Below are 22,648 nucleotides of genomic sequence, written 5' to 3'. Positions count from 1 at the left end.
ATGAACTGTGGTATCGTGTTGAAGCTGCATGAGCAGCTGTACATCTACACGCCATCCAAGCTCTGTTTGACTGAATGCCCAGGCGTATCAAGGCCGTTATTACGGCCAGAGGTGGTTGTTCTGGGTACTGATTTCTCAGGATCTATGCACCCAAATTGCGTGAAAATGTAATCACATGTCAGTTCTAGTATAATATCTTTGTCCAATGAATACCCGTTTATCACCTGCATTTCTTCTTGGTGTAGCAATTTTAATGGCCAGTAGTGTATATTTTAAATACATATTTAGTGCATTTTAGTGTGATGACCCTGCAAGTTCCATCGCTACTGTATATCTGGCGTTATTTGTTTCACAGCTGCAAAATGTGATTTTCCAATTGTTGAAGATTATTGATTTTACGTTTACATCAATACTCCGCAAGCTATCTGACAGTGTGTGGCGGATGGTCCTTCTGGTACATACATGTTTCGAGTAGCCATTCGCCTGGATGACGGTGTGTCGGAACTTGACTATTGACCTAGCGTAATAACAAAAAAACATGATTCAGCCGACCACGCATAACGTTTCCGTTGATCTACGGTCCGGTCTTGGTGCTTCCGAGCCCACTGCAATCGTAATTGACGATGTTTAAGTCAACACGGAAGATTTAGGGTCGCCGATTGTGAAGCCATATGTTCAACAATGTGCATTGGACTGTGTGCTCCTATGCTTATAACAGTTTCCACAACGAAACTTTGTCTCGAAACCTGGCAGAAAAACCAACGAGATTCTGGTCGTATGTGAAGTATGTTAGCGGTGCCTTCACAAAAGAAGACGAAGTAAACATTCCAGAATTCGAATCGAGAACAGTTGCCAACATGAGTAACGCAGAACTAAATATCCTCAGAGTAGTGAAGCAACTTAAATCACTTAATAAAAGCAAGTCTTCTGGTCCACACTGTATACCAATTAGGTTCCTTTCGGAGTATGCTGATGCATTAGCTCCATACTTAACAATCATATACAACCGTTCGCTCGACGAAAGATCCGTACCCAAAGACTGGAAAGTTGCACAGGTCACTCCAATGTTCAGATAAGGTTGTACGAGTAATCCACTAAATTACAGGCCCATATCGTTAACGTCAATATGCAGCCTGAGTTTGGAACATATATTGTGTTCGAATATTATGAATTACCTCGAAGAAAACTGTCTATTGACACACAGTCAACATGGGTTCCTGTGAAACACAACTAGCTCTTTATTCACATGAAGTGTTGAGTGCTATTGACTAGGTATTTCAGATCGATTTCGTATTTCTGGATTTCAGGAAGGCTTTTGACACTGTACCACACAAGCGGCTTGTAGTGAAATTGAGTGCTTATGGAATATCGTCTCAGTTGTGTGACTGGATTTGTGATTTATTGTCAAAGAGGTCACAGTTCGTAGTAACTGATGGAAAGTTATCGAGTAAAACACTTTCTGGCGTTCTCAAGGTAGTTTTATAGGCCCTTTGCTGTTCCTTATCTATATAAACGATTTGGGAGATAATCTCAGCATCCGTCTTAGGTTGTTTGCAGATGACGCTATCGTTTATCGACTAATAAAGTCATCAGATGATCAAAACAAATTCCAAAACAATTCAGAAAAGATATCTGAATGGTGCAAAAATCGGCAGTTGACCCTAAATAACGAAAAGTGTGAGGACATCCACATGAGTGCTAAAAGGAATCCATTAAACTTCCGGTACACGATAAATCAGTCTAATCTAAAACCCATAAATTCAAATAAATATCTAGGTATTACAATTACGAACAACTTAAATTGGAAGGAACACATAGAAAATGATGTGGGGAAGACTAACCAAGGACTGTGTTTTATTTTTTCTAAGGCACTTAGAAAATGTAACAGCCCTTGTAAGGAGACTACCTACACTACGCTTGTCCGTCCTCTTTCAAAATACTGCTACGCGGTGTGGGATCTTTACCAGATGGTACTGACGGACTACAAGTTCAAAGAAAGGCAGCACATTTTGTATTATCGCGTAACATGGGAGAGAGTGTCACAGAAATGATACAGGATTTGGGCTGGACAACATTAAAAGAAAGGCGTTTTCCGTTGCGACGAAATCTTCTCACGAAATTCCAATCACCAACTTTCTCCTCCGAATGTGAAAATATTTTGTTAACACCGACCTACATAGGGAGAAACGATCACCACGACAAAATAAGGGAAATCAGAGCTCGTACGGAAAGATATACGTGTTCGTTCTTTCCGCGCGCGCATAGGAGATTGGAATAGTAGATAATTGTGAAGGCGGTTCGATGAACCCTCTGCCAGGCAGTTAAATGTGATTTGCAGAGTATCGATGTAGATGTAGATGCAGATGTAGAAACACTTATGCCTGTCCCAGCATTGTCAGATTTCCTGCAAGTCGTCACCCATCCTCATTTACAGAGCGGGAACCCAACAACCTCAACGTTGCGTTATTACGGGTGGACGTCCAGCAACTTGTGGCCAACTCGCAGTTTCATCGTCCTTCGACCATTTTCCCCTCACGACAGTAGCACGCAAATAGTTGACCAGCTTCGCCTTTTCCGAGATAATTGCTGCAAGACGCTTGGCAATACAATTTGACCTCCGTCTAAGTCGTGTCTGTCAGTGGATTTTCCTGTCTGGGATCTGTATCGTCAGTAGAATAATTCCCCTTTCATCTCTGCTCTGTTCGATTCTTTTGTTACCACGCCACGTGTTCGCTCTACTACCAGGCGGCTTTCAGTATTGTGGTAATATTTTGGCTCATCAGTGTAGTTTGGAAGTAAATTAATTTGATTTCTAAAAGATAAACATATTTCATTAACATATGAAAAGTGCATCTTTACGTTATTCTTATGGATATGGTTTCACCATTTTTGAGTTAATGATCTTATATTGCATCCTCATACGATTAAATCAAACGCATCCAACAAGAAAAGGTAGAGGACATTCACAAAAAATACTTCGATTCATGTATCACTGAAAGTGAGCTAGATCGACAAATATACAAAATAAAATCCGTTAATTAATACTCTTCGAAGTGAACAAACGAGAAATAAGCTTTAAAAGGCCACCTATGCAGCTTCGATGCAATCTACAATTCATTGTTTGCATTGTTTGCTTCCAAAATTTCATATCGGATCATGCTAACGGACTTATTGGATTAATTTCGTGCCTTCTCTTTCTTAATTTTGAGTGGCTCAACTCAAGTTGAACAAAATGTTATATAAAAGCTGTATTTTTGGGTTGTTTGCGTGATGTGTATCACAAGACCGGCATTCAATTAACTGGATGCAAGAAACCTTCCAAGACCATTTTCAAATTAGTCGTTAGGACTGTTTTCAGCAGCCTAGAGCTGAATCAAGATGGTCTTTGTCTCCCCAATCATTTTGAGAAGTTATTGTGCAATCCTCCCAAATAAGTTGCAAAATTCGTAACAGTGAGACTACATGTTTTTCTGTCTTACACTTCTAGGAATTTCGGATTATACTAGGTTCTGGAGTGGACCATGAAATTTTACACTTCTCTTTTCTAGCGGAGGAACTACTTTTTTTTCTTTCTTACTTTTTGATCCATAAATGAAACACATATGAGTACAACTACAGTATTAACACTAGAGTGCTAAATGCAGGAAATGTTATGTTGTTACTAAACCATCGTAAATTTCACTACTCCATATTTTATTCAAAGGAAGTCATAACTTCTAATTTATGCGCTAGCTAATGACAACTATAATGTCTCGAGTGGTACATCACACATAAAATAAGTACAAAACGTCCGGTTTTACACCCTAAACTGACAATTCCCGGCTGGAGAGAACCTCGAATTGGTACCAGTGTGCCGTGTGCCGCTCGCGTTCATGCCGTTTGTTCTTTGGCATTTTGTCACATCGAGTGGCGTCTTGTTTCTTCCTTACTTGCTGGCGTAACTTGCTGGTTTGCCTCCTTGAGTGGCAGTAGCAGCGCTTATCGATACTAGTACTGTCGTCCTATCTTTGGTGTGACCGCTAGTATTTCCGGGTGGTGGTGTGTGTGGTGGTCAGTCAGTTGGGATGGAGCAGCGAGGAAGTCTCCGCGCCGCAGGGCCAGGCTGGGACTGATGGCAGCGTGCACGCGCTGTTGGATCGTGAGGCGCTAGCTGCGAGAGCAACTAAGTTCGTTGCCCTCTGAACCTGGACGCTGAAGCTGAGTGATCAGTTAACCTGTTATGAAACCTCAACTATTGTGACATCTCTTCATTCATTTGCGGGATGTTGCTCCTTCGGCTAGCAGCAACATATGGTGTGTTGGAGTTGGCGAGATCTTGCAGTCGTCTTCCTATATTGTGATTAATTGTTAAATTGACTGTTACTTGCCAGTGAAATGCACCAGCGGTATTTTCTGCTCTGCCCTATTACATGCCCTGGTTGTTAGCATAGTTTTCCGGCAGTGTGCCTTTCCTCATCGTGTTGATGCTGTCAGGCACAGCGTGTAGCTCGACAGCCTTTTAAGTTGTTTGGTTCATATTTTGCTCAGAGTGGTTATTGTTCCCTTGGCTGTTTTTAGACACCAATTTCTGAAAACGTAGTGCTGTTCGTATCCTCATCCTCGGCCCATATTTTCCACAGTAGTGCCGTTGGCCAGACAGAAGGGAATTAGATAAACTGTTGGTCTGTCCTTGGGCCGTCCCTAGTTTGGGTTGCCATCTGATTACTTAACTTCAACTCTTGTCTGCCTGTCTCACCTCACCTTACGTTTGCGGTACCTTCTCAGGCCGACCCGTGGAACACTTCTGAACACCACCCGTTCTGTTGGATTTAGATTGTGATTTTCATTTTAGTTTGAAGTATTGTGCGAGGCCTTCAGCCGTGTATTAATTCAGTGCTTTTTAAATTTTACATAAAGGACTTCAGTGATGTTAAATTAAAATTTTGAAGATTGAGTTTATTTTTAAAAAAATTTCCTTAAAATTTTTTTCTATCTGAAATTGTTTGTAATCCAGGTCCTAAGCCATTGGTTGTTCGCTGTGTTATGTGTGGCTTCAGCCGAGGATTTACGTGAACCTCTTTTAATAAGGCCTTCAGCTGTGTATTCTTTAAATGAAAACTTTTTACATGAAGGAAGGGATTCATTTTAAATTGTTTGTTTGACTTGTCGTTCAGGCCTTCAGCCGCTGTTTCAAATTGGTTTGTGGCCTTCAGCCGTGCAATAAGTTAATATTTCTTTAATTAGGCTTTTGGCTGTTCTGTTGTAAGTTTAAAAGAAATTTCTTGGTTAGAAAATTTGTTTATTAATGTATTTCAATTATAGTTGCCCTTCAGACGTGTGGGCCTGCCGGGGTGGCCGAGCGGTTCTAGGTGCTACAGTCTGGAACTGCGCTACCGCTACGGTCGCAGGTTCGAATCCTGCCTCGGGCATAGATGTGTGTGATGTCCTTAGGTTAGTTAGGTTTAAGTAGTTCTAAGTCCTAGGGGACTGATGACAGAAGTTAAGTCCCATAGTGCTCAGAGCCATCAGAAATGTGGTGTAGGCCTTCAGCCACTAATTGTTTTCAGTTGCATGTTTTTTTTTTTAATTTTAACCTTCTATTTTTAATTGCTTCTGATTTCTAAGCCAGTCCTTCAGTCATTCTTGTCTTTGGTGTGGTTTTGGGCCTTCAGCCCAGAAAACATCTCAAGTTTTCTTTAACTAGGCCTTCAGCTGTATTGTCTAGTTGTGATCTATTAAAGCAATGTGTAAATAAGTGGTTCTTGGTAAAATAAAGTTGTGTGTTTGATTGCGCAGCTCACAGTAAGTGTTTACGGCCCCATCCACAATAGTAACGTTATCCTGTGCGCTCTCTTAGTACCTATCAACCAGGTTTCAACCAGCTGCAATAGTAAATTTTACGTGGGTTTTGTAATCTAGCGTTAAATGGCATGTGCCTCAGGGTCTACAAAAACCGATCTGCCGTGTGAGCTGCTGTTGTCTCTAAAGTGTGCAGCAGGGAGAGGTTCGATGCGCAGACTGACCTTGACGGTGAGCGCGTAGTCGTTGTCGGCGTAGAAGACGGCTACGGGCGTGGAGTCGTAGTGGCGTAGGTCGAAGCGGGGCGGCGTGCTCTGGTTGTAGAAGCGCACGTTGCCCTCTGGCCCGTGGTCGAACGCGCGGAATTCGTCTGCAAAGCGAAAGGCTGTCTGCAGCTTCTGCATAAACCAGAGCCGAAGCACATAGAAGGGGGGCACAAGTAGGTGAAGGGAGTGGAACAGGGTTGTATTCAGCCTGTACATTGAGCAAGCATTAAAGGAAGTCAACAAATTAATGTGCAGGTAGAAGCTTCGGAATAAAATAGATAGGAAGTGCGGGGAAGCTAAGGCGAAATGGCTGCAAGAAAAATGTGAAGAAATCGAGAAAGATGTAATTGTCGGAAGGCCTGCTAAGCACATAGAAAAGTAAAAACGACCTTCTGTGAAATGAAAAGCAAGGATGGTAACGTTAAGACTGCAATGTAAACTCCGCTGTTAAATGCAGAGGAGAGAGCGGGTAGCTGGGAAGAGAAAAAATTAGACCTCTGTGAGGGGAAGACTTCTCTGACGAAATGGTTCAAATGGCACTGAGCACTATGGGCCTTTCTGAGATCATCAGTCCCCTAGAACTTACAGCTACTTAAACCTAAGTAACCTAAGGACATCACACACATCCATGCCCGAGGCAGGATTCGAATCTGCGACCGTAGTGGTCGCATGGTTCCAGCCTGAAGCGTCTAGAACCTGCCTGATGGCGTGACAGAGAAGAAACAGCAGTCGGTATAAAAGAACTAGGGGATCCAGTAATAGAATCAGAATTTAAAAGAGCGTTGGAAGACTTACTATCAAATAAGGCAGAAGGGATAGGTAACATTCCATCGCAATTTCTAAAATCACCGGGGGAAATGGCAAGGCTGACAAAGTGCGAGAATGTTTGCACAATCAGTTTAAGAGCTCGTGCATCCAAGACGCCGACAAGAATAATATACAGAAGAACTGAAAGGAAAAATGAGGTTATGTTAGATGATGATCAGTTTGGGTTTAGGAAAGATAAAGGCACCAGAGAGGCAGTACTGACATTGCTGTTGATAATGGAAGCAATACTTAAGAAAAATGAAGATACATTCACGAACCAGGTGTTTTATCTTCAGGCCGCGGCTGGCAGTGATTGAAGAAACTCTGACGACAAAACGGTATGTCACGTACATCGCAGGTCCTCATGCGTTGCCCCTCATGTGACAGTATCGTGGTGCCGTATTTCAACAGGACAATGCTCATTCACACATGGCACGCGACTCTATGTATTGTCTGAATGATGATGGGGTATTCCCGTGGCCAGCAAGACTCCCACTTTTGTCGCCGATGGAACACGTGTGGGACCACTTCCGACGTCAACTCCGTATCAATGCCAGTGTGCATAACATCGAGGATTAGTGGCAATATTTGAGGGCCAGCTTCTCTAAGGAGAGGATACAGTAGAGCAGAGGGACTGCAACGTAATAGCAATTAGTGGTCCCATACTGCCAAGTTCTTTGAAAATCGGACTCGATTTTGTTATCAATGGAATAATGTCACATACCCTCTCAATCCGTTTCATTTCATTTTCTCCTCCAATTCAGGGTGCTTGGCGTTTTTGTCAGACATTGTAGTTTCACTATGAAACTGTTTACATTTTTAGTGTAAATAAACGATTCTACGTATGTGGAGTGACAGGCAGTACGATTTCCAGGGGAAGTAGTAAATTCCGTCAATTTAGACAGTCAGAATTGATACAGTTGGGCACCATCCTCCTAGGGAACAGCGCAATTAGGACTTGGCTTCGATGCCTACAACTAACTCTGTGGAGATAGGTTAGTGTGCGAACTGGTTCTAACAGAAATCGACGATGACACCCAGTGGTAGATGTCGGAAAGCCTATTAATCAACAAAAAAGCGCACCTGGAAAACGTATGCTGAAACACAGCAATAAAAAGTTGCCACCACAATCTACAAACCCACTCAGACTGATAATAGGACTGAGAATCAGGTTCTTTTACTGTTTTGTAGCTTCTACTTTAAGTTGTAGTACAGAGAATATTGAATATTATAGTTAGTTACATGTTCCATAGGTTACTCGAGTGTTTCTTTTATGGAAATAATTGATAAGTGCCACACGCGAGGTCAAATTCGTGATGTCTTTTCACAAATGATGCGGTTATCTCAAACGAAGTACTGTCTGAAAAATGCCGCACAAATATTCAGTTTGAGCTTCATAAGATTTCAAAGTGATGTAAGGGTTGCGAATTTACTGTAAATGTTCAGAAATGTAAAACTTCACACATCAAAAACGAAAACACGTAGTTCAAAAATGGTTCAAATGGCTCTGAGCATTATGAGACTTAACTGCTGAGGTTATCAGTCCCCTAGAACTTAGAACTACTTAAACCTAACTAACCTAAGGACATCACACACATCCATGCCCGAGGCAGGATTCGAACCTGCGACCGTAGCGTTCTTGCGGTTCCAGGCTGTAGCGCCTAAAACTGCTCGGCCACCTCGGCCGGCGTACGTGATTAGTTTTAACATTAATGAACATATTTGTTTAGTCCTAGCCACGCAACTGCACTTCAAAACTAGGATGTTTCATACCTAGTACCAGTCTGTAAATGAAAATTCGTCCATGAAGTAGAAGGACTGTCGAGAAGAAATGATTTTAGGTTAGATTTAAAACTTGTTCGCTATCTCTCACATATTTTATGGCATTGGACAAAGGTAGTAACGGTCATTTTTTTCTCTAATATTGTAGGCATGGACCTCACTATTCTTCTCAAATTGTGATGGATTATTTATGATGAATTTCATTACCGAATGTTGGTGCTGTGATGGTGCAGTTAAAACGCCTAATTCCTTGAAGAGATACCTGCATGAAGATAGTGGATGAACACCACATATTACCGGCCGAAGTGGCCGAGCGGTTCTATGCGCAACAGTCTGGAACCGCGCGACCGCTACGGTCGCAGGTTCGAATCCTGCCTCGGGCATGGATGTGTGTCATGTCCTTAGGTTAGTTAGGTTTAAGTAGTTCTAAGTTCTAGGGGACTGATGACCTCAGCAGTTAAGTCCCATAATGCTCAGAGCCATTTGAACCATCTTTTTTTGAACACCACATATTACTCTTACTGCTCACTTTTGTGTAAACAATACTTTCCTCGTAAGTGATAAGGTACCCAACAAAATTATTCCATAAGTGAAAAATCTGAGTAGGGTAGATTCGTTTGTTTCCAAGACTAGTAATTATACGAAGAGAAAAGTAGCTGATCTAATTGTTTCAGCAGCTCAAAAATATTTGTCTTTCGTTTCAAGTTTTCATCAATATGTACACACAAACGGTAGGAGCGTTGTACCCGGTTTATTGATTCCTGCTCATATGCTACATCAACTGTTGGCATAACTCTATTTGGGTTGTCCAGAACTGAATCTAGTGTGTGTTCTCAAAATTAAGGGATAGTCGTTTTTCAAATGGTTCAAATGGCTCTGAGCACTATGGGACTTAACTACTGTGGTCATCAGTCCCCTAGAACTTAGAACTACTTAACCTAACTAACCTAAGGACATCACACACATCCATGCCCGAGGCAGGATTCGAACCTGCGACCGTAGCAGTCGCGCGGTTCCGGACTGCGCGCCTAGAACCGCTAGACCACCGCGGCCGGCAGTCGTTTTTCAGGGAGCTACTTAATAGTTCTTTAAAAACATAGTTAACTGTCTGTTCTGTTGCTTTTTCTCCAAAGGGATTTATTGTAACACTAGTATCATCTGCAAAAAGTACCAGTTCCGTGTGACGAATGTTAAGTGGAAGGTCGCTCAGACATATACACTGATGAGCCAAAACATTACGACCACCTACTTGAAAGCTTGTTTGTCCGTCTTTGGAACGAAATACATCACTGGCTTTGCGTATCAGGGATCTGAGTGTTTGTTGCTAGGTTTGTGGATGTATGTGGCATTAAATGTCTAAGCATACGTCATGTAATTCGCGTTAAGTAACGGGCTGCTGATTTGGGTACGCAGTGATGGCACCCGATAGCGACCCAGATGGGTTCCATACGATTTACATCAGGCGAATTTCGTCGCCGAGACATCAACCTGAGTTCACTGTAATGCGCCTCAAACCACTACAGCACGGTTCTGGCTCCGAGACACGGGCAGTTATACTGCTGAAAGATGGCATAACCGTCGGGGAAGACATTAGGCATAAATGGATGCAGGTGATTCGCAGCTGCCAGCGTGTCTTCGACTATAATCACAGATCCCACGGAAGCGCAAGAGAATGTCTACTACAGCGTAATACTGCTTCCACTAGCCTACGTCACTGGCGCGCTGCACGTTTCGAGCCGCCGTTCACCTCTATGACGGCGTTTGTGCAGACAACCATACATGCAGTGTAGCAAAAATGTGATTCACCCGAAGAGCCAATACGTTTCCATTGATCGACGGCGCATCCCGATGGTCGCGTGCCCACGGCAATAGTAATTGACGATGTCGTTGGGCCAACATAGTGGTGATCTGCTGTGGAGCTCCATGTTCAACAATGTACAATGAACGGTGTCCTACGAAACACTTGTGCGTGCACCAGCATTGTGCTCTTTCGGGAGAGATGCCACAGATCACCATCTATCCTACTACACAGAGCAGACAAGCCTCCGAACCCCACGTTCTGTGAAGAATCGTGGACGTCCAACCATTTAGCACCTAGTGATAGTTTCACTGCCCTACCTCTTTACGAAGATGCTCACGACAGTAGCACGTGAACATTCGACCAGCTTCTCTGTTTTCAAGATACTCATTCACAGGCTGCGCATAATAATGGCATTTGTTAATGTCGCTTATCTCGAGGAATTTCCCCATTTGCAGCCCATATCTTCGCTATGGTGATCCTATGTATGCGTCTGCTCCACTTACATCCTTCTGTTACGGCATGCGACGTCGCGGTAGGCAATGGTCAATGTAGTGGCTCATCAGTGTATGTGAATAGTAGTGAGCCCAAAACTCAGTTCCCTTCGTGATTTCTCTCTAGATATAAAAATTTTCTCCTCTTTCATGGCTTTCCAAGAAAAAACAAATTATTCTTTACAGTTCATACTTCTGCTTCCCTTTACGAACTGAAGATTTCTCGTTAAATAAAATGTCGTGTGACTAGGGTCTCCCGTTAGGTGCAAGTCTTTCGATTTGATGCCACTTCGGCAACTTGCGCGTCGATGGGGATGAAATGTTGATGATTAGGACAGCACAACACCCAGTCCCTGAGCGGAGAAAATTTCCGATCCAGGCGGGAATCGAACCCGGGCTCTCAGGTTTGAAATTCTGTCAAGCTGACCACTCAGCTACAGGGGGCGGACATTTCTTGGTGAAGAGGATGCAGAATGTTGTAATTGAATGGGAAGCTGACAGATGTAGGAGTAACTTCAGGCCTGTCCCAGCGAAGTGTTACGGGACCCTTGATGTTTGTGTTATATATTAATAACTCGACGGACATTATCAGTAGTAATCTCATGCTTTCTGCAGATCACATAGCTATTTACAATAAGGCAGTGTGTGAAAATAGCTGCACGAGGCCAAAGTTAAATTTTGATGAGATTTCCAAATGGTGCAAATATTGACAGATATCTTTAAACGATCAGAAATTTAAAAAATGTGCAGTTAACAGAAAGCAAAATCGTAGTATCCTATAATCAAAATCTCAACGTATCGCAATTGGAACCAGTGGACTCACACTACCATTTGGATGTAACAATTTGTAGGAATATGAAATGAAACCATCCAACAGATTCCATCATAGTAAATCGGATGGCAAACTTCGGTTCTTTGACATATTGGGAAAATGTATCCAAAGGAGATTACTTACAAAACTCTATTACGAGCCACCCTAGAGTATTGGAAATTTGTGACAAGTTCCTAAGAGACCAAACTGCTGAGGTCATCGGTCCCTAGGCTTACACACTACTTAATCTTACTTAAACTACCTTACTCTAAGGACAAGACACACATACTCATGCCCGAGGGAGGACTCGAACCTCCGACTGTGGAAGCCACGCGAACCGTGGCAAGGCGCCATAGACCGCACGGCCCCTCGAGCATTGCTAAACTATGTGCGAGGCATACCAACTAGCTCTAACACAGTACGTGGAACGTGTACAAAGAAAGGCAGCGCGAATGCTCACATGTTTGAATCGTGGAAAGTGTCACGGATGCTCAAAAATCTAAACTGGCAGACACTTGGAAATGAACACCAAGTACGCAGCAAGAGGTACCCTTAAAGTTCCAGAAATCAGATTAAGTGAGGAATCTATAAACATACTACAGCCTCCTAGTTTTCTCTTGTATAGGTAACGTTGGCTACCGCATGCACAAAGATGTTCAAACACTCAGTCTTCCTGAGAGCCATACGCGAATGGTACACGCAGCAAGAGGTACCTTTAAAGTTCCAGAAATCAGATTAAGTGAGGAATCTATAAACATACTACAGCCTCCTAGTTTTCGCTTGTATATGTAACGTTGGCTACCGCATGCACAAAGATGTTCAAGCACTCAGTCTTCCTGAGAGCCATACGCGAATGGTACTGGATGGAACTCTGATACACGCTACATTGAGAAGTACGCTCCCCTATGCACTTCCAAGTGGTTTGAAAATTTTTTATATAAATGTCGGTGTAAAGTATGAATCCACCGACAAAGTCACTAAGCAACTGTTTCTGTTTGATAACATGTATCTTGAATAAGTGGTGCAACATTTTATGTGCTGAAGATGATCGGTAACAACAAGAAATCACTTCATGATGACGCATTTCTTCTTTTTTTTTGGGGGGGGGGGGCCTTGTTGAGGGTTGTGACTTGAGTGTGACAGCTATTGTATGAACTCTGCTTAGCAAGTACATAACTTACCGGCCTTGTGATTCTGCACGAAGTGGATGACAGTACGTGTCGACGTGCCCGACAAGATGTGCGTCAGTATGGACGGCAGTCGATCCTATAGGAACAGAGAAATTGTTAGGTAAAGCATAATACGAACTTCTTAACTACTCAACCATGTAACCCATTTAGTTTCCTTTTGAATACATTTCAGTCTTACACGTTGTACATGAACTGCAATTTGCCACAATTCTCTTCTACAAAACAGGGACAAACGCTTTTTAGCAATTAAATATAGCGCACTATCCATGAAATAAGTAACACAAATATATCTGGAATAGCTTCAATGTGAAATGCTTTACAATACATTAAAATTTATGTTTTGTTAGGCCAGAAACAACCGCACTTTTGTGATGACTGTACAGAATCAAGATATTAATATATGGAACGTACAGCATTCATAACAACTCACAATTGCGATATTATATTGGATGTCAAGAATAGCCCAAACTGAAACCAAATGTAACTTATTTCTGTCTTCACTCCAGTTAGTGAGAAGACTCTTTCTACGTTAGCATTGTGAACAGGACGGGAGAAGTAAACTTGGACAGTTTTAAGCAAGTCGGATCAGTGCTCTTTTGACATAAAGCCTTTAAATAAAGGTATTCACTTTTTGTAATCGATAATTATTAATCGTAGTTTGAGCAGATCTGGCGGGCCTTTAAATTGTGTTTCCTTGAGATCTATGTAAAGGGATTGCTTTTAAAATACTAGGACGTTTACCTAGCCGGACGAGATATTATTTAAACCATTTAAAAGTCAGGCAGAAATCCGGATTTCCGGGACGTATGGCCACCTTAATTGTAATAATTTAGCCTGTGTTGTAGAAACATCACTACCTACAGAAGCGATGTGGTATTTATATAAGAAAGGAGACAGAACATCCGAAAAAATTACAGAGGAATCTCACTTTTTCCGGTAATTTATAAAATTATTGATAAAGCTTTGAAGAACCGACTTGAGCCGCAAGTGGACCCTCAGACTGGTGAGTGTCAGATGGAGTTCAGAAAAGGGAGATCTTGTATTGAACAAATGTGGCACATTGAAACAATACTACACGTCAGACGATGCCGGAACAATTTAGTCACGTTTGTGGATTTCAAAAATGCTTACGATACTGCTGAGAGATAAAAGCTGTTCAATAGCCTAGAAGAATTAGAAGTTCCAAAGAAAGACCAAAGTCAACATCAAGGAAACCTTATCTGGAAGTACCTAAACAGTGAAATTCATTGGAGAAATCTCAGACTCATTCGAAATTCACACGTGAGTCTGATAGGGAGACGGCTTATCGCCTTGTTCAACATGGTGCTGGAAAAATTTGAGAACAGCGAAAACATGTCAAATGTATCCAGATAGGAAAAGCGAAAGGGGAAAGTCACGGTGAAATGCTTGACCTCTGCATATACCTGGCTATATTAAAGAAGAACAAAGATGAAATCAAACTAGCAGTAGATAAACTACATAAGAATCTCCTGCAAATCTCCTGTAAAACCGTACTCCAAATTTCCTACCACCAAATCAGCCTGAAATCTCCGACTGAAAACACAGTCTGGAAAAACGTGACAGGTCACTCACTTCAGGTACTTAGGAGAAACGATCTAACCCACGCGACTGAATAACATCCCCAAGACAAAAATAGTAGACAAACTGCCAAAGCCGTAGAAACTGATAGGATTCGCTACAACAAAAACCAACATCTTATAATACTAAAGTACGAGACTGCAGCACAGCTGTTTTACCACAGACGTCGCATGCAAGAGAAACCACAGTAACTAGAGTGGTGACAAAAATCCATGACACAGAGAAACAAAAATGCAAAATTCTTAGAAAAATCTACGGTGGTGTCCTCCGAGATTTAACTTCAGAATTCTGTGGACACGTATACAACATCACATAAGAATTTAGGAAAAGTCGCCTACAGTTTTACGGAGACCTAAGTAGGATGGATGAAAACGGACTTGCTAACAAGCTTTTGAACAATGTTAATGCAAGAAAATTAAAGACCAGTTGGATAAAGAAACACAACGAGACCTGCAACAACTGAAAATTTCGGAAGAAGAAACTGAGGACAGAAAACAGTTGAGAAGCAAAACAAAAAACGAGGAAGTAGAAAAAGGCTCAGCGAAAGAAACAGAAGACGAAAGGAAGGAAAAACACGGTGAATTAATGAAGAGGTTTTGAGAAGAAAGAAAAAGAAATCAAGCTGTAATTGGTTCAAGTTCACATGCTCTCCTAAAGGGGAATAACCAAGATGTATGGGATACAGAAAATCAAATTGTGTCTTAGATCTTTCTATTGTTTTCTGGATTTCTCTACATATGATGTCAATTGATATATCTGCTAAATCTCCACGAAAGAGGGGGAATTCTGTAATCATACGATTCAAGGAACGCTGAATGTTTCTAAATACACTCCAGGAAATTGAAATAAGAACACCGTGAATTCATTGTCCCAGGAAGGGGAAACTTTATTGACACATTCCTGGGGTCAGATTCATCACATGATCACACTGACAGAACCACAGGCACATAGACACAGGCAACAGAGCATGCACAATGTCGGCACTAGCACAGTGTATATCCACCTTTCGCAGCAATGCAGGCTGCTATTCTCCCATGGAGACGATCGTAGAGATGCTGGATGTAGTCCTGTGGAACGGCTTGCCATGCCATTTCCACCTGGCGCCTCAGTTGGACCAGCGTTCGTGCTGGACGTGCAGACCGCGTGAGACGACGCTTCATCCAGTCCCAAACATGCTCAATGGGGGACAGATCCGGAGATCTTGCTGGCCAGGGTAGTTGACTTACACCTTCTAGAGCACGTTGGGTGGCACGGGATACATGCGGACGTGCATTGTCCTGTTCGAACAGCAAGTTCCCTTGCCGGTCTAGGAATGGTAGAACGATGGGTTCGATGACGGTTTGGATGTACCGTGCACTATTCAGTGTCCCCTCGACGATCACCAGTGGTGTACGGCCAGTGTAGGAGATCGCTCCCCACACCATGATGCCGTGTGTTGGCCCTGTGTGCCTCGGTCGTATGCAGTCCTGATTGTGGCGCTCACCTGCACGGCGCCAAACACGCATACGACCATCATTGGCACCAAGGCAGAAGCGACTCTCATCGCTGAAGACGACACGTCTCCATTCGTCCCTCCATTCACGCCTGTCGCGACACCACTGGAGGCGGGCTGCACGATGTTGGGGCGTGAGCGGAAGACGGCCTAACGGTGTGCGGGACCGTAGCCCAGCTTCATGGAGACGGTTGCGAATGGTCCTCGCCGATACCCCAGGAGCAACAGTGTCCCTAATTTGCTGGGAAGTGGCGGTGCGGTCCCCTACGGCACTGCGTAGGATCCTACGGTCTTGGCGTGCATCCGTGCGTCGCTGCGGTCCGGTCCCAGGTCGACGGGCACGTGCACCTTCCGCCGACCACTGGCGACAACATCGATGTACTGTGGAGACCTCACGCCCCACGTGTTGAGCAATTCGGCGGTACGTCTACCCGGCCTCCCGCATGCCCACTATACGCCCTCGCTCAAAGTCCGTCAACTGCACATACGGTTCACGTCCACGCTGTCGCGGCATGCTACCAGTGTTAAAGACTGCGATGGAGCTCCGTATGCCACGGCAAACTGGCTGACACTGACGGCGGCAGTGCACAAATGCTGCGCAGCTAGCGCCATTCGACGGCCAACACCGCGGTTCCTGGTGTGTCCGCTGTGCCGTGCGTGTGATCATTGCTTGTACAGCCCTCTCGCAGTGTCCGGAGCAAGTATGGTGGGTCTGACACACCGGTGTCAATGTGTTCTTTTTTCCATTTCCAGGAGTGTAGTACAACGAGCCGTTATTTGTTCGCAGTCGTCTGAGATAGTAGGACGTGTATCGTTGAAAATAGAGGAACTATGTTTCGAGTTGCTTTGAATACTTGAGTTGGAAGTTTAGACAGCTACGCACATGAGACTGGAACCGAAAACATCGTCTCTGGATAACCGAGAACGCGTATTTATTGCTCTGTATAGCAACACTTTCCAAATGCATAAAAATGCAAGATAATGTCTGCAACAAAGAGAAATATCCAGATGTAATCCGACTATAACGTTAGTGCTAAGCTCCTACGGATTATCATGTCGTATAACCATCTGCGGGTAGTATTGGCAAAAGATGCGATACGTGAACTGGTAAAACAAATTTGTAGGTAAGGCTAAGGCTAATGGGAAACATAAATTTCTTCGAAAAGTTTTTGAAAACGATTCAATTTTCAAACATGGCGTATTATCGCACAAATTGCTGATGTGACAAAGTGTTGATTAGCTATCCTGCGTTTGGAATCCTTATCACTAAGATATGATAGCATCAATCGAACGAATTCAGAGACGCTTTGCTAGAGTCACAGCAGGACAGTAGATCTTAGATGGAGGTGTAATGGAGAATTGCTCAACTAATTTAAATTGGAAATTATACAAGAAAACTGACGGTTTTATAACTCTCTAGAGCTAATTTAGAGATAAACAAACTGTGTAGCACCTGCATTGGCTCCATCGTATTCCTCGCTTTTGAGCCACGAGGATAACATGGAATACAGGCGCACGACGAGGAGTGTCGGCAGTCTGTTGCCGCTCACTATACACGCGAATGGAACGGGACAGTCATGTTAATGTTGGCGTGAAATGGCTAGCAAAATACGTATGTGGAGGTATATGTAAGCTCAGAACAGATAGTAAGAGCAATTCGTTTTTAGGATTATATTTCTGAACACGGCCTCGCATGCACTACTGGAACGTGCACATCAAACAACGTTTCTGTACTTCGTCGAGCTTATATGAAACACGAATTGTTCACTTAACAATAATAACAAGAAAGTCTTTGCTTCGATTATGGTGAAGAACATTCTGTTGACAACTAAATATCAACAATAACTATATTGATTCTTTTATGTTTGTGCATGTAAACTGTACTTGCATCAAAAGTAATTAGTTTGGTTGCATAAAAGCGAAGAAGTTATGCGATCAACAAAGCTCTATTACATATAAGTGCAATTTACATTTTGTAAGGATATAAAATACACAACGGACTAACACTGAACAATGTGCGGTGCTAATTATGTACAGAACAAACAAACAAAAAACAACGAGAAGTTGCTGGCACCCAGTTTCGCTCTCACACAGCGTTTATATTTCTTTCCCTAGCGACGCTACCTGTTCTAACGAATTTGTTTTCGTAGGGCGTAACTCTACTCATGACATATGCCTCAAAACCCCCAGAAATTTTGTCAGTGTAGTTCACGTCCATACTGAGTTACTATTTGTGCGTGTAACTAAAGTGGTAAACGAAGATGTGCCAAATAACATCTTCAGAAGCAGCGAAACAATGTCGTGCTTATTAGCGGAAAGTGAATACCATGGCTTATAGAGAACTTAGATACTGAGGGCGGCGGTCACCTGATCCAGTTGCGGCAGGTCGTATCCCATGATGTAGGAGAAGAGAGCAACGCAGTAGCTGTGCGTGGTGGCACGTGGCGAACAAAAAGACTCGAACAGGCGGGCCATGCTACGAGTGCGGGGCAGCAGTTCGAACTTGTTCACGCGCTCCATCGCCATCTGGAACAGACACGACACAGGATAGCACACTCGCTAATAGTACTTCAATTTCAAATGGACGAGCGAAATTTTGAGAAAAGGAAAAGTGAAGGAAGGAATGAAGTTTAGGGTTTAACGTCCCGCCAACAACGATGTCGCTAAGTTCGGAATTCAGGCTTACATATGGAGGACTATATCGGCTGTGTCCTTCAGCAAACAGTCTTTAATCGGTTAATTGTGTACTTTCAGGTGTTTTGCCGAGATATGGTTCCCATTGAACCCCAAGGAGCACACCTTTAATCAATCACGAAGAGAACACCAGAGAGATCACAATCTTTAATTCATTCATGCAGGCCATGGAAAACCAAAATCTGGGTGGAAGACGGAGCTTCGAAGTCCACTACGCCCGTAAGTCAAGGAGTGACTCACCAAAGTGTGATAGGGCCACTATAATTCTCTATACATATAAACTACCTGACGGATAGGATGAACAGCAACTTTTGAGTGTTAGCTGGTGACGCTGTAGTGTGAGAATAAGTGTCGTCGTTGAGAGACTGTAGGAGGATACATGATTTCTCTTTGCAATAATGAATAGCAGCTTGCTCCAAATGTAGAAAAATGTAAGTTGATTCGGTTTGTTAGGAGAGACAGTCGTGCAGTGTTCTAATATAGGATAAGTGGCATGCTGCTTAAATATCTTGGCGCAACGTTGCAAAGCGATATGAAATGGGACGAGCACGTAAGGTCCGTTGTAGCGAAGGCGAATGCTCTACTTCAGTTTAATGTGAGAATTTTAGGAAGGTGGACACCGTCTGTCAAGGTTACCGCGTGCAGGACGCCTGTGCGATGCATTATTGAGTACTGCTTGAGTGTCTGTGATCCCCACAAAGTCGGATTAAAGGAAGCCATCGAAGAAATTCAGAGGTATGCTACTACATTTATTATTGGTAGGTTCGATCAAAACACAAATAATACCGTCATGACTGTTTCATTAAGTGATAATTTGCAGTAGATCGCTGTTTCATGTACAACCAAGTTATCTAAAATAATTATTGCGAAAACGCTCCGGAAACTCAAACGGGTATCCTTCTAGAGAAGAAGGCATTCGTTTCGCGAAACACTATAGAGAAAATTTACAAAACCGGCATTTGGGTCTGACCGTACAATGATTTTGTTGCCGCCAACGAAATTAGGACTCATACAAAGAATTTTTTGAAGTTTTTTAAAATTTTTGAATCAACATTCTTCTGACTGGTTTGTAGTGGTCCGCCACGAGTTCCTCTCTTGTGCCAGACTCTTCACCTCAGAGCAGCACTTGCACCATATGGCCTCAATAATTTGCTGGATGTATTCCAATCTCTGTCTACCTGTAAAGTTCTAACCCTCTACGTTATTGCTTAATGTCTTAACAGATGTCCTATTACCCTGTCACTTCTTCTTGTCACTGTTTACCACATATTCTTTTCCTCGCTGAAGCTCATCATTCCTTACCTCGTCAGTCCACCTAACTTTCAAGGCTCGTTTGTAACATCACATCTCAAATGCGTCGATTTTCTCTTGTTCCGATTGTCCCAAAGTCCATGTTTCTCTAACAAAAATTCTATGTTCCAAACGTACATTCTCAGAAGTTTATTCCTCAAATAAATTAAGGCCTATGTTTGATAAAAGTAGATGTCTCTTGGCCAGAAATGTCCGTTTTGCCGGTGTTCGTCCGCTTTTTATGCCCTCCTTGCTCCATCATCGATTTTATTGATACCTAGGTAGCAGAACTACTTAATTTTGTCTACTTCGTGATCCCTAATTCTGATGTTAAGTTTCTCACCGTACCTATTTCTGCTAGTTTTCATTACTTTTGTCTGTCTTAGCTTTCCTCTCAATTCGTATCCTGTACTCTACTCACTAGACTCTTCGTTCTGTTCAAGAGATCATGCAATTCATTCTCACTTTCATTGAGGATAGTTATGTTATCAGTAAATCTCATCATTGATGTCCTTTTACCTCCAATCTTAATCCCACTCTTGAATCTTTATTTCACGTCTGTTCACCGCTTCTTCGACGTACTGATTGAACAGTAGGGGCGAAAGACTACATTCCGGCCTTATACCCATTTTAAACACAGCACTTCATCCTTGTCTTTCAGTGCTGCTGCTCCCTCTTCGTTCTTATACATATTGTATATTATCTGCCTTTACCTAAAGCCTACCCCCATATTTCTCGGTATTTCGAGCATCTTGCACCGTTTGACATTTTCGAACGCTTCTTTCAGGTTGGCAAATCCTATAAACGTATCCTGATTTTTCTTCAGTGTTGCTTCCATTATCAATCACAACTTCAGAACTTCCTTTCTAGTGCCTTTACCTTTCCTCAACCCAAACTGATCATCACCTAACACATCCTCAGTTTTCTTTTCCATTCTTCTGTATATTATTCTTGTCAGCAACATGGATTCATGAGCTGTTAAACTGATTGTGCGATGATTCTAGCACTTGTCAGCTCTTCCAATCTTGGCCGGCTGGAGTGGCCGAGCGGTTCTAGGATCTACAGTCTGGAACCGCGTGACTGTTACAGTCGCAGGTTCGAATCCTGCCTCGTGCATGGATGTGTGTGAAGTCCTAAGGTTAGTTAGGTTTAAGTAGTTCTAAGTTCTAGGGGACTGATGACCTCAGCAGTTAAGTCCCATAGTGCTCAGAGCCATTTGAACCATTTCTTCCAATCTTGAGAATTGTGTGAAAGATGTTTTTCCGTAAGTCTGACGGTATATCGCCAGACTCATAAATTCGACACACCTGCGTCAACAATCGTGTTGTTACCACTCCCCCAACGATTTTAGAAATTTCGTTGGAATGTTATCTGAGCCTATTGTCTTCTTTGATTTTAAGTCTTCCAAAGCTCTTCTAAATCCTGATTCTAATACTGGAACCCCTACCCCTCCCCTGTCGACTCCAGTTCCTTCTTGCAACACGTTATCAGACATGTCCTCCCCCTCATAAAGGTCTTCAGTGTACTATTCCCACCTTACTGCTTTCTCTATCGTATTTAACAAAGGAATTTTCATTGAACTCATAATGTTACCGGCGTTATTTTTAATTTCATCAAAGGTTGTTTTGACTTTTCACTGTGCTGAGTCAGTCCTTCCGACAAACTTTTGTTATCCAATTTCTTCACTTTTTTTCAAGTAGCCATTTCACCTTAGCTTCCCTGCACTTGCTGCTTCGAGTGGTTCAAAAATGTTTCAAATGGCTCTGAGCACTATGGGACTTAGCATCTGAGGTCATCAGTCCCCTAGAACTCAGAACTACTTAAACCTAACTAACCTACGGACATCACACAAATCCATACCCGAGGCAGGATTCGAACCTGTGACCGTAGCGGTCGCGTGGTTCCAGACTGAAGCGCCTAGAACCGCTCGGTCACAGCGAGCGGCGCACTTTCTGTTTATTTCATTTCTAAGTGACTTGAATTTCTGTATTTCTGAATTTCCCTGAGCTTTTATATCCTTTCGTCGATCAACGGAAATATTACTTATGTTACCCAAGGTTTACTCGCAGTTAGCATCGTGGTACCTATGTTTCTCTTTCCAACTTCTGTAATTGCCCTATTTTGAGGTATCCATTCCTCTTCGACGCTGCTTATTCTTTATCATAGTATCTACCGCCTCAGAACACTTCAAGTCTATCTCTTCATTCCTTAATACTCCCGTAAACCACTTCTTTTACATTGATTTTTCCTGACTAATCTCTTAAACTTCAGCCTACTCTTCACCATTGCTAAATTGTGACCTAAGTCTGTATCTGCTCCTAGGTACGTTTTCCAAACCAGTATGTGATTTCGAACTCTTTGCTTGACCATGATGTATCTTCCTATATCTCCCAGCCTTTTCCAAATGTACCACCTCCTCTTATGATTCTCGAGCGTAATATTCGCTATTACCATCTGAAATTTGTTGCAGAACTCAATTAGTCATTCTCCTCTCTCATTCCTACCACCAAGTCCATATTTTCCCGTAACCCTATCTTCTGCTCCTTCCTGTATAACTGATCTCACCCTTTTGACTATTACATATTAATTTATCTTTACATACTGAATTACCTGTCGAATATTGTCATTTTCTCTTCATCTTCTGCTT

At 42.7% G+C, this 22,648-nt stretch overlaps 1 protein-coding gene across 1 annotated transcript in view; it reads right to left on the bottom strand.

The window, feature by feature from the left end:
• LOC124796083 (lipase 3-like) overlaps positions 1-22,648 on the bottom strand; it is a 121,809-nt gene that overhangs the window by 2,791 nt on the left and 96,370 nt on the right. Inside the window, exons 5-7 of the mRNA XM_047260169.1 lie at positions 18,385-18,543; positions 12,918-13,002; positions 6,003-6,148 (exon numbers count right to left, since the gene is read on the bottom strand). Of these exons, the coding sequence (XP_047116125.1) occupies positions 6,003-6,148; positions 12,918-13,002; positions 18,385-18,543 (390 nt within the window). The remainder of the gene's footprint in view (positions 1-6,002; positions 6,149-12,917; positions 13,003-18,384; positions 18,544-22,648) is intronic.

Source organism: Schistocerca piceifrons, chromosome 4 (genome assembly GCF_021461385.2).
Source record: "Schistocerca piceifrons isolate TAMUIC-IGC-003096 chromosome 4, iqSchPice1.1, whole genome shotgun sequence".
Classification (NCBI taxonomy): domain Eukaryota; kingdom Metazoa; phylum Arthropoda; class Insecta; order Orthoptera; family Acrididae; genus Schistocerca; species Schistocerca piceifrons.
Note: the sequence above shows the minus strand (reverse complement) of the source record. Positions and strands in the feature narration are given on the sequence as shown.